Here is a 13545-nt window from a genome sequence, read left to right as displayed (position 1 = left end):
AGGTACACCCTCTGCGTCCCAGAGCTTCCAGCAAGCAGTAAAAAACAAATTGACAAGCTGGACAGAAAAAAACAGCAAACAAATAGCAAAGAGGAACTTAGCTATGCAGAGCAGCAGGCCACAGGAACGATCCAGGAGGAAACAGGTCCAATACTAGAACATTGACTGGAGGCCAGGATCAAAGCACTAGGTGGAGTTAAATAGAGCAGCACCTAACGACTTCACCACATCACCTGAGGAAGGAAACTCAGAAGCCGCAGTACCACTTTCCTCCACCAACAGAAGCTCACAGAGAGAACCAGCCGAAGTACCACTTGTGACCACAGGAGGGAGCTCTGCCACAGAATTCACAACAAGCCAGGTTGCAGTTAACACACAAACTGCGAATCAGTCTCAGATTCAATATCCTGGCCTGGGTGTGTGTCTTAGAACCCCTTAAATAGGCCCAGGCAGTTCATCACATGGGAGTATGCTAGACCACCTGCAAAGCCAGATGTGAAGGACAAAGAAGTTCAATGGACCGAGGCAAGTGGAGCAGAACCCAGACCAGGGTCAGGTATGTAACAATGAAAGACAAAAATTAAAGAACAAATGACATTTGTTTCATGGTGGTTGCATTGTCTTCTTCCAAACAAACATTGGACAGACAAATGAACTTTCAACCTTACCCGTTATCCTGCTGAACTTATAAACTACTGAAAGTGCCGCAGCCTGAAGCAAGAATGAAGCAGGGGCATGTCTCAGACCACCTCTGACTCCCCGTAGGCACTGTAGCTACTCTGTAGTCACAGATCACAGCCCTGCTCTCACAGAGTAGTGCTAAAACCACAACTAATCACAGCAATAAATAGCTGATGATCATTCCTGTAGGTTTTGATTTACATATCCTTTTTTTACTTCCTCACTTTCCAGTAGCTTTAAACTCCTGTCAAGACAGATACATTTTGATATCTCTTCATACAGAACAGATTTCATTACAGAACAAACCACCCTGTCAAAAATAAAGAGTCAGCACAATTCGACTACTCGGACCACTGGTTCTGTCAAGATGAAATAAAGTCTGTTAGAAAACTTCTTAGCTTTTGGAGCTTGTCAAACAGTCTTTTTGGATTTGCTTGACCTCATTTGGCCATTAGATTGAAAGCCTTCTTCAAACCCCAAGCACAGAGCCGGTAAATAATACATCGGTCGCTAAAACCTTATTGAGTAAATGGCAACGTAGACTTCACTTTTAAAAGCTTTCCTTTAAATGCTAATCAGAAGCCATTTTTCAGAGAAGTGATCACAGCAGGGGTCTCCTCAAGATCCACCTGGGGAGGAACCAGTCTATCGCTTTACAGAGTGCCAAATGAGCAAGAGCTTTTATCAAAAAGGTCTTAGAAGAAATATATAAATTCTATAGATGCAAATTCCAATATCATGCTACATTACATATATTAATTCAGCTCAAAGACCTACTACATGAACCAGTAATAACTAGTTTGAGAGTAGAGAAGAAATACTCATGTAGAACAGAACACTATAGAGGCTCATTACTAAGTCAACGAGTTTGCAAATAAGGGGATTTTATGCATTTTATTAACGGAAACCTTATCTTATTATTACGGCCTGAACTACTGGTAGTACTACTGAGGGTTATTGCAGCCAGGCGGAAAAAAACCAACCAAATGAAGCCACAGGTAAAACTTCCTTTGCAAAATGGCTTCAACAACAGTGCTCCGCAAAATTCACACTTTTTAACCATGTAGTGTCCATAATAGGACTTCACCTAGCCACATGGTAGATGGTTGAGATAATGTTTAGATACTTAAGGTATAGGTAGTGCAAATGGTTATATACTCATCTGAGCCACATTGTGCCACCATCAGAGCGGAGATCTCCGTCCAAACTAAGCCACAAGTAAAGCTTCATATGGGAATCCCTAACAGTGCTCAACGAGTTTCCCCCCGTGGGAATAATGGGGGTTCATCAGGGGATGCTGGCCATCCAAATGCAAAGTCTCTGGTGGTTTCTTCCCGCCTTACTCCCTTAGACTTGGAGGTCTTTATCTATGTGTGTGCATTGAGAGAGACCTTTCTGTTGAAGGGAGTTGAGTTTGGAGAAGATACCAGGGAACGGCTTCGGACTACTCAGCAAAGACATAATTGTCCCTGGATGGCTTCTTAACATATGTTTACTCTGAACATTGGTGTTTGAAACTAAATCAAGCTGGTGGCTTCTCCATGTTCCAATTGGTCCAACAGAGAGGTTTCTTGCTATGTACACACAGAGAGAGACCTGCCAACTAAGGGATTGAGACAGGAAGAAGCCACCAGGGATCAGTGTCAGACTAGTCAGCAAAGACACCTAGTCCCCAACGGGCCTTTGAAGGTATGTCTTTTTTGTAACACCACAAGAGTTTCGGGCAGCATGGATCAAATTACAGTTTCTCTTTAAATAACATAGAAGTAAATTGTTTATTATTTCCTGCAGTCGATAGTATACAATAGTTGCAGTATGTAGATGAAAATTCCGCACTCAGATAAATGAAATGAATAGACGATTTTTTATGTATAAAATATATAATCATCCAAAATAAATTTGATGTCTCCGTCTTGTATCTGAACCTTCATCAGGAGAAAGGCAGAATGCATAAGGTAAAGTAGACAGGATTATGTACAGTGTCGTGAAAAGTGTGACCTCCGTCGTCAACTGTGTGCGAATTTATCAATCTAAATGGCGAGTTTTCTTTTACATACGTTTATTATTTTCTGGTAAGGAACCTTTCATAGAAAAAAAAATAAACCAAAAAAACTCATAGGTAGCTGTCATAAAGCTGGAAATATTATCTACAAAGTCATTTTTCGTTGGCACGAAAATCTAAATTCTATGAGGGCAACCTAATAACCTTGAGACATATGTTATAAGGTTGGAAAGAAGATCAATATCAAGGTGGATTTCAATATGCCCAATTCTTTACTTTCCAGGGGCAGAAGTTGGTTGTCGGGAGGGAGCTCCTATGGTTATTCCAATTGTTCATGTTTTTGGATCAATCGGATAGGATAGCTGATGCCTAAGCATGCTTTTGACCATGTTTTAAATAAAATGCATTAGGACATATACACATTTCAACTAAGCAAATGAAAAACATTGTTAATGAAAATAAATTACCGTAGAAAATCTTCCAACTTAAATGCTATTTTTTTTTACACTGTACGATTGTTACCTAAACTGCAGCTCTCAGCAATGACAAAATGGTAGCTTAATTTTGCAAGTTCTTTGCTTACTTAGCTGATCTAGAAAATCTAACTCACCTGTCGGAGCTATGCTCCTCAAGGATTAGGGTGAAAATGGGTTAACCCCTTTACCCCCAAGGGTGGTTTGCACGTTAATGACCAGGCCAATTTTTACAATTCTGACCACTGTCCCTTTATGAGGTTATAACTCCGAAACGCTTCAACGGATCCTGGTGATTCTGACATTGTTTTCTCGTGACATATTGTACTTCATGATAGTGGTAAAATTTCTTTGATAGTACCTGCGTTTATTTGTGAAAAAAACGGAAATTTGGCGAAAATTTTGAAAATTTCGCAATTTTCAAACTTTGAATTTTTATGCAATTAAATCACAGAGATATGTCACACAAAATACTTAATAAGTAACATTTCCCACATGTCTCCTTTACATCAGCATAATTTTGGAACCAATTTTTTTTTTGTTAGGGAGTTATAAGGGTTAAAAGTTGACCAGCAATTTCTCATTTTTACAACACCATTTTTTTTTAGGGACCACGTCTCATTTGAAGTCATTTTGAGGGGTCTATATGATAGAAAATGCCCAAGTGTGACACCATTCTAAAAACTGCACCCCTCAAGGTACTCAAAACCACATTCAAGAAGTTTATTAACCCTTCAGGTGTTTAATAGGAATTTTTGGAATGTTTAAATAAAAATGAACATTTAACTTTTTTACACAAAAAATTTACTTCAGCTCCAATTTGTTTTATTTTACCAAGGGTAACAGGAGAAATTGGACCCAAAAAGTTGTTGTCCAATTTGTCCTGAGTACGCTGATACCCCATATGTGGCAGTAAACCACTGTTTGGGCGCATGGGAGAGCTCGGAAGGGAAGGAGCGCTATTTGACTTTTCAATGCAAAATTGACAGGAATTGAGATAGGACGCCATGTTGCGTTTGGAGAGCCACTGATGTGCCTAAACATTGAAACCCCCCACAAGTGACACCATTTTGGAAAGTAGACCCCCTAAGGAACTTATCTGGATGTGTGGTGAGCACTTTGACCCACCAAGTGCTTCACAGAAGTTTATAATGCAGAACCGTAAAAATAAAAAATCATATTTTTTCACAAAAATTATATTTTTGCCCCCAATTTTTTATTTTTCCAAGGGTAAGAGAAGAAATTGGACCTCAAAAGTTGTTGTCCAATTTGTCCTGAGTACGCTGATACCCCATATGTGGCAGTAAACCACTGTTTGGGCACATGGGAGACCTCGGAAGGGAAGGAGCGCAGTTTGACTTTTCAATGCAAAATTGACAGAAATTGAGATGGGACGCCATGTTGCGTTTGGAGAGCCACTGATGTGCCTAAACATTGAAACCCCCCACAAGTGACACCATTTTGGAAAGTAGACCCCCTAAGGAACTTATCTAGAGGTGTGGTGAGCACTTTGACCCACCAAGTGCTTCACAGAAGTTTATAATGCAGAACCGTAAAAATAAAAAATCATATTTTTTCACAAAAATTATATTTTTGCCCCCAATTTTTTATTTTTCCAAGGGTAAGAGAGGAAATTGGACCTCAAAAGTTGTTGTCCAATTTGTCCCGAGTACGCTGATACCCCATATGTGGCAGTAAACCACTGTTTGGGCGCATGGGAGAGCTCGGAAGGGAAGGAGCGCCGTTTGACTTTTCAATGCAAAATTGACAGGAATTGAGATGGGACGCCATGTTGCGTTTGGAGAGCCACTGATGTGCCTAAACATTGAAATCCCCCACAAGTGACACCATTTTGGAAAGTAGACCCCCTAAGGAACTTATCTGGATGTGTGGTGAGCACTTTGACCCACCAAGGGCTTCACAGAAGTTTATAATGCAGAGCCATAAAAATAAAACAAAATTTTTTTCCCACAAAAATTATTTTTTAGCCCCCAGTTTTGTATTTTCCCTAGGGTAACAGGAGAAATTGGACCCCAAAAGTTGTTGTCCAATTTGTCCTGAGTACGCTGACACCCCATATGTGGGGGGGAACCACCGTTTGGGCGCATGGGAGGGCTCGGAAGGGAAGGAGCGCCATTTGGAATGCAGACTTAGATGGAATGGTCTGCAGGCGTCACATTGCGTTTGCAGAGCCCCTAATGTACCTAAACAGTAGAAACCCCCCACAAGTGACACTATTTTGGAAAGTAGACCCCCTAAGGAACTCATCTTGATGTGTTGTGAGAGCTTTGAACCCCCAAGTATTTCACTACAGTTTATAACGCAGAGCCATGCAAATAAAAAATATTTTTTTTTCCACAAAAATTATATTTTAGCCCCCAGTTTTGTATTTTTCCAAGGTTAGCAGGAGAAATTGGACCCTAAATGTTGTTGTCCAATTTGTCCTGAGTACGCTGATACCCGATATGTGGGGGGGAACCACCGTTTGGGCGCATGGGAGGGTTCGGAAGGGAAGGAGCGCCATTTGGAATGCAGACTTAGATGGAATGGTCTGCAGGCGTCACATTGCGTTTGCAGAGCCCCTAATGTACCTAAACAGTAGAAATCCCCCACAAGTGACACCATTTTGGAAAGTAGACCCCCTAAGGAACTCATCTTGATGTGTTGTGAGAGCTTTGAACCCCCAAGTATTTCACTACAGTTTATAACGCAGAGCCATGCAAATAAAAAATATTTTTTTTTCCACAAAAATTATATTTTAGCCCCCAGTTTTGTATTTTTCCAAGGTTAGCAGGAGAAATTGGACCCTAAATGTTGTTTTCCAATTTGTCCTGAGTACGCTGATACCCGATATGTGGGGGGGAACCACCGTTTGGGCGCATGGGAGGGTTCGGAAGGGAAGGAGCGCCATTTGGAATGCAGACTTAGATGGAATGGTCTGCAGGCGTCACATTGCGTTTGCAGAGCCCCTAATGTACCTAAACAGTAGAAACCCCCCACAAGTGACCCCATATTGGAAACTAGACCCCTCAATGAACTTATCTAGATGTGTTGTGAGAACTTTGAACCCCCAAGTGTTTCACTACAGTTTATAACGCAGAGCCGTGAAAATAAAATATCTTTTTGTTTTCCCACAAAAATTATTTTTTAGCCCCCAGTTTTGTATTTTCCCAAGGGTAACAGGAGAAATTGGTCCACAAAAGTTGTTGTCCAATTTGTCCTGAGTACGCTGATACCCCATATGTTGGGGTAAACCCCTGTTTGGGCACACAGGAGAGCTCGGAAGGGAAGGAGAACTGTTTTACTTTTTCAACGCAGAATTGGCTGGAATTGAGATCGGACGCCATGTCGTGTTTGGAGAGCCCCTGATGTGCCGAAACAGTGGAAACCCCCCAATTATAGCTGAAACCCTAATCTAAACACACCCCTAACCCTAATTCCAACGGTAACCCTAACCACACCTCTAACCCTGACACACCCCTAACCCTAATCCCAACCCTATTCCCAACTGTAAATGTAATCTAAAACCTAACCCTAACTTTAGCCCCAACCCTAACTGTAGCCCCAACCCTAACCCTAACCCTAGCCCTAACCCTAGCCCTAACCCTAACCCTAGCCCTAACCCTAACCCTAGCCCTAGCCCTAACCCTAACCCTAGCCCTAACCCTAGCCCTAACCCTAACCCTAGCCCTAACCCTAACCCTAGCCCTAGCCCTAACCCTAGCCCTAACCCTAACCCTAACCCTAGCCCTAACCCTAGCCCTAACCCTAGCCCTAACCCTAGCCCTAGCCCTAACCCTAGCCCTAACCCTAGCCCTAACCCTAACCCTAATCCTAGCCCTAACCCTAGCCCTAATGGGAAAATGGAAATAAATACATTTTTTTTTATTTTTCCCTAACTAAGGGGGTGATGAAGGGGGGTTTGATTTACTTTTATAGCGAGTTTTTTAGCGGATTTTTATGATTGGCAGCCGTCACACACTGAAAGACCCTTTTTATTGCAAAAAATATTTTTTGCAATACAACATTTTGAGAGCTATAATTTTTCCATATTTTGGTCCACAGAGTCATGTGAGGTCTTTTTTTTTGCGGGACGAGTTGACGTTTTTATTGAAAACATTTTTGGGCACGTGACATTTTTTTATCGCTTTTTATTCCGATTTTTGTGAGGAAGAATGACCAAAAGCCAGCTATTCATGAATTTCTATTGGGGAAGGCGTTTATACCGTTCCGCGTTTGGTAAAATTGATAAATCAGTTTTATTCTTCGGGTCAGTACGATTACAGCGATACCTCATTTATATCATTTTTTTATGGTTTGGTGCTTTTATACGATAAAAACTATTTTACAGAAAAAATAATTATTTTTGCATCGCTTTATTCTCAGGACTATAACTTTTTTATTTTTTTGCTGATGATGCTGTATGGCGGCTCTTTTTTTGCGGGACAATATGACGCTTTCAGCGGTACCATGGTTATTTATATCTGTCCTTTTGATCGCGTGTTATTCCACTTTTTGTTCGGCGGTATGATAATAAAGCGTTGTTTTTTGCCTCGTTTTTTTTTTTTTTCTTACGGTGTTTACTGAAGGGGTTAACTAGTGGGACAGTTTTATAGGTCGGGTCGTTACGGACGCGGCGATACTAAATATGTGTACTTTTATTAGTTTTTTTTTTTTATTTAGATGAAGAAATGTATTTATGGGAATAATATATTTTTTTTTTTTTCATTATTTTGGAATATTTTTTTTTATTTTTTTTACACATTTGGAAATTTTTTTTTTAACTTTTTTACTTTGTCCCGGGGGGGACATCACAGATCAGTGATCTGACAGTTTGCACAGCACTCTGTCAGATCACTGATCTGACATGCAGCGCTGCAGGCTTCACAGTGCCTGCTCTAAGCAGGCTCTGTGAAGCCACCTCCCTCCCTGCAGGACCCGGATCCGCGGCCATCTTGGATACGGGGCTCGAGCAGGGAGGGAGGTGAGGAGACCCTCGCAGCAACGCGATCACATCGCGTTGCTGCGGGGGGCTCAGGGAAGCCCGCAGGGAGCCCCCTCCCTGCGCGGTGCTTCCCTGCACCGCCGGCACATCGCGATCATCTTTGATCGCGGTGTGCCAGGGGTTAATGTGCCGGGGGCGGTCCGTGACCGCTCCTGGCACATAGTGCCGGATGTCAGCTGCGATAAGCAGCTGACACCCGGCCGCGATCGGCCGCGCTCCCCCCGTGAGCGCGGCCGATCGGCTATGACGTACTATCCCGTCCAGGGTCAGCTAAGCCCAGGGCACCTCGACGGGATAGTACGTCTAAGGTCACAGAGGGGTTAAACATGAGTTGCGGGCGAAAGAGTGTTGAGGAATCAGGAATCGAGGAATGCAGTTTACTGGTCATCGCATTTCAAAAAGTGACAATTCTTCAAGAGGACAAACCACAGCAAACTGTGGTCCTGATGAAGAAGTATAAAACTACGAAACGCGTAGATCAATAAACCACATTCCTGGATTCTCAATTCGTCATCACCCTTCCGCTGGCAGTGCAGATTTAACCCATTTTCACTCCAATCCTTAATGTTCTCATAGCTGTGGGTCTGCAGCAGCCTAAGCCTTTTTAGAAGTTGTTATCACACATCCCAGCAAGGTGAGCATCATTGCGCACATTCCATTAATTTTAATCCGGAAAAGACCCTATAGTGCTTATTGTCCTTCTAGATCTACATTCTAGAGCTATGCTCCTGGCTCAGACAGTTCTCCATGCTGTCTGAGCTGATAGAGGGGTTTTTACAAAGGTCAATGTGAATAGTGAGTACTATATCAAGAGGGGAGAAAAGAAAACAGATTGTATCTAAGGGTTCATACCGACATCAGAGCAAATCGGTCCAAGCAATGCATGGACTGTCCGCAGTTCTCCTGACCGGAGAAAGACCGCTACATGTATTTTAAAGGAGGAAAATACATGAAGAGATAATCACTACAGGAATGAAGCTGTGGTACTGAATTGACTACATGAAAGTTACTGAAGGCATCAACATCCTGGACACACTGACCTCAAATACAACATGTATTACTGAGAGGGAAATGTTCAGATGAGAAGTTTCTGAAACTGCACATTTGGCTAGAAACAGATGAAGGCATGGAAATAGCAGCCTTAAACTTTTTTTTTAAATCACAATTTTTTTTCTACCAAAAATGTATCCACTTACATATAAAAAAAAAAAAAAAATCATTTTTGCATGTTAAAATATATCCATAGTCTTTGTTTCCCAGGTCTCTCCCCTTAACAATGTTTCCTAATTTAGCGGCAAAAAGAGCAAAAACAACATGAAGCAGGTTCAAATTTAAAGAAGTTGTCTACCTCTGGGGACATTTATTTTACTTAAATGCATGTATTTGGGGCTAAAAATCATTTCTGGAATTTGGTTTTATTAGAAATTTGGCCCAAGCTCTTTGTTTCCCTGCGCATTCAACTTTGATGTGCCCTGTGGTCATAAAACAGTTAAGAGAAGCTCAAAAAGGACAGATCAAGGAGAAAATCTCAGGTTGGGCCATCAGTAGGAGCTTGCTGTCAGATTCTCAATTAACACATTCTGCAGCCAGCGATAGATATTGCAACACTGAAGCTATAGAATGCATTTGGTGCAAAAGTTCTATCGAACCCAAATGCAAAAAAGATTTTTAGCCAAAAATACACGAATTTCCGTTTGGGGAAAAAAAAGTTATCGTAGGTAGACAACTCCTTTAACTTTGCACAGAGTACAAAATTTTTGTGTAGTTAAAAGAAAAGGTCAACGCAAGGAAAAAAATTTCAATCAAATGATTTATAGGAAACTTACGGGAATAAGAAACTTCTTGATTTCATCCAAGGCGTGTCCCATTCTGGCATAAGCTTCTGCAGGAGGAGCAAAAACTTCGATAAGAACATGGAGGTCATCATTAAGATGAAAGTATTTTGCCTCTCCACTTTTTCTCAGCTCTTCTTCCTGTAGTGTAAAAGATGTAAGTGTTAGAGCTGGCAGAACGCACCGAGTAAATATAGAGATAGTATATGTGCATTTGCAGCCCGGGGTCCACCGTGCAGGAGTGGAACCTGCTGCTAGTAAATGGCAGCACTATATGGCGGTACTACGCCTGAATAGACACGGGTTCCATCACCCGGTCTGTTTAGGAGCGAACTATGTTGCTTCACAGAGTCGCCAGGATTAAAGGTAACGCTGTACTCTGTTAACCTCACAGAAGAATAAAGCTCACTAACGGAGCAGGTAGTATACTGTGGTCATACAGTCAGCAACAGCACACAAACAACTCCTCATCGGAGGTGTCGGAATTCTGGTGGCTATATGCCAGCCCTAAATTCACACAACTCCTCTCTGGACGTGCCGGAATTCTAACGGCTTACAGCCAACCCTGAGCATATGCTGACACAAACCACAAAGTAGATAAGCTCATACACTCATGAACATAAGTTGATACTAGCGCATGGCCATGCGGCCATGTGAACCTTTTACAGAGAAAGTTCTCCAAGACCTTCCTAGTGGTCCAAAAGGAACTGCTTCAGGACCTGAACATGTGACCCCCGACCTCCATTGAGAGGTCGTCCCTTGAGCATGCTCAGTAGAGGAAAAGCAGGACTTAGTCCCAGGAGCGTCTGCTTGAAGCTGAGCAGTGCTGGTTACAATCGCTTAGCCTGGAAGATCAGCAGTAATCAAGCGCACAGTATCAGACTGAGCCAGACGCTGGGACCGATGTCTCTGCTGAGCAGGCTCCACTGCGGCTGAAGAAGAATGGGAGACCGCAGCTGAGGTGGCTCAAGATTCCCCCTGTGTAGTGGCGGGAACTCGACATCTAACAGTAAGTTTATAATATGGGCTCATACCAGAGTTGAGTCTAGGCTTTCCTTCATCTGGTGGATAGATTCAGCTTGCCCTTATTTTTCTTCATTTACATACTTTAGCTAAGGCAGTATGGCTTGTTTCCTTGCATCAGGCCAAGTACATGCCCCACCACTATCCAATTAAATACATGTCTGCACATGAACTATACTAAAAGTTTTAATATCATCAGTTATGCCCCATATTTTCTCAACCACTGCTCCATCCATTGTCAATGGGACTATTGTATGCCGTACTTGTCTAGTCATGAAGTGGTGGTGCACAATCTAGACTTGTTCTTGGAATTAGTAAATTATCAGTAACTTATCACCTATCCTACGTATAGATAATAACTTTAACGTTTGTAGAATGTCTTTAACCATAAAATTTTGCTACCCCCCCAAAAAAAAACAAATCACGATAATATATATTTTGGGGAATCTTCCTGGCATTACCTTTGCTTTATCCCTCATGGATCCTTTCCCCAGTATGGACATTTTGGTTAGCGTATCTTCCTGTAACCTTTTCAAAGAATTTCCTCGTGGTCCCAGAAGTTTTCCAACAAAGTTAAACTATTAATAAGAAAAGTGAAGAAAAAAAATTATTGTATTCATATCATTTTTCCTATGCGAGTCCTGGAAGGAGAACTAAGAAAAATAGAAAAAAAGGTGAAAAAAAATGAAATTCTAATATTCTTCTCAAATATATGGTATTATTGATTTGCATTTACTCTTAACGTACATAAATATTTTGCTTTGTTTTTGGAAAATGCAGTGGTGTCTCTCACGGGAACACAAGGTCAGAAATGCTTGCAATCAACCCTATGGCAGAAATCCATTCTAAGAACATTGATAGGATGAGAAATAAGACTTACTTTAGGGAACTGTTTGATAGGGATAAGGACTTTCTGTGCCAGCTTCATGTTCTTATTGATCACTACATCGATGTATTGATCTTCAGTGCTGTCCATATTCTCCTCTCCCTTCTGAATCTTTTCAATTTCTGCCAATAAAGGGAAAAGTTCTTTTCAGTTTTGCTAAAGTTTTAGACACAATAGTCGTTAATAATATTTATGTAAAACATATCAAAGTGTTACAATTTTTTTTTCACGGTTAATGGTGGTGTAAACCCAATTGTTCACCACATGGACAACATGATCTCACTGGATGCAGACATGACATAAGTATATATAGCATGCATGGCTGTGGCCAGTGGCTGACATATTTGCGTGGCCATAATCAATGTTTTGTTGCACCACCAGGTGAATAAGAAACACATAAGGCAGAACTTCGTTTTAAAAAGGAACTAAAAATTTTTTTTATCAAAGACCTTGTAAATATAATTCCTGATCTCCACTGATTCTGCCACTCTTTTCTGTTTTGTGATTTTTCACTCCATTGCAAAAGATATTCACATGTATTTCTTCTGGAGAGCATTTTGTGAAATATCAGCCTTGCAGTTCTTCAGAGTCTTCTCTAGGGGCGTGTGCTTTCACCACTCCCTTCAACATGCTGCCAATCACAGCTTAGCAGCTAATCCAGCAGTTTCAAAGCTGCTGAGCTGTGATTGGCAGCATCAGAGAGGGAGGGGTGAAAGAACACGCCCCCAGAGAAAACTCTGAAGAACATGGTCTACAAAGCAGAGATTTTACATATTGCGTTCTGAAATTCAACAAATATGAATATCTCTGCAATATAGTGACAAAACGAAAAAAAGGAAAAAACTGCACCATCAGGAAAACTCAGGGATTTTTTAGCATTTATCCAATTAAATTTTTCTGAGCTGGTCTGTATATAAGAGACCCTAATGTTTTAATGTTTTCTGCTAGTCCCATGTGAAACAAAACTTGTGGAGCATGCATGGAACCACCATTTGTATACATATAATGTGAATGACCAGTGCATGTGTCATGTCAGCACATCACAATATCATTGGCACATGCTTGATCTCTATGAGAATGTCGCTACTGATTAGATGGTATAGAGACACCTAGTTAAAATAGTAAGGAGCAGTTCGGAATATATTCACTCATTTACAGAGCAACAGTACAAGCAGCACCAATTCTTTCAATACATGCTCCAAACTTGCTATTTTATGGGGAATAAAATAATTTCCTAAAACAGGGGACAAAGTCACGAGAACTGGCAGGTCCTGATAAGATTAGTAGAGTGAAAGAATGCATATGCGGCGTGCGTTTTTCTGTAGGATTTCATATACTCTATGTCCCAGATTCATTTTTTTGTTAAGTCACTTTTTTATTAATTCTGCACTAAGCAAAATATTGGCTCCTTTCCTACCGTTAACCATTTCTGAGACTTTTTGAGTAAAAAGTCACATCTATTCAAAATGTTATGTTGCAAAACATGAGACTTTTTGCTTGACTTGCATACAATCACTCAAGTATTGGACTGGAGTTGTGCCAAATTTTGCAACCATAAATAAAGAACCAGCCGACTCTAAACTCTGACAACAAAGTGGAAAGAATAAATCAAAAACAGGAAAACACATATAAAATAGTCTTAA

General features: G+C 41.1%; 1 protein-coding gene across 4 annotated transcripts in view; it reads right to left on the bottom strand.

Annotated features, from left to right (window-relative positions):
- The window catches only part of KHDRBS3 (KH RNA binding domain containing, signal transduction associated 3), a 167053-nt gene that overhangs the window by 68275 nt on the left and 85233 nt on the right, over positions 1 to 13545 (bottom strand). For all 4 annotated transcript variants that reach the window (XR_011314138.1, XR_011314137.1, XM_069731949.1 and 1 more), the window contains 3 exons: positions 11897 to 12024; positions 11478 to 11594; positions 9988 to 10134 (listed from right to left, as the gene is read on the bottom strand). Coding sequence is in view for 2 of the 4 variants with exons in the window: in XM_069731949.1 (XP_069588050.1) it covers positions 9988 to 10134; positions 11478 to 11594; positions 11897 to 12024 (392 nt within the window). In the remaining 2 variants the exon portion in view is untranslated. The remainder of the gene's footprint in view (positions 1 to 9987; positions 10135 to 11477; positions 11595 to 11896; positions 12025 to 13545) is intronic.

This window comes from Ranitomeya imitator, chromosome 6 (assembly GCF_032444005.1).
Source record: "Ranitomeya imitator isolate aRanImi1 chromosome 6, aRanImi1.pri, whole genome shotgun sequence".
NCBI classification, from domain to species: domain Eukaryota; kingdom Metazoa; phylum Chordata; class Amphibia; order Anura; family Dendrobatidae; genus Ranitomeya; species Ranitomeya imitator.
This window is presented reverse-complemented; position numbering and strand designations above follow the sequence as displayed.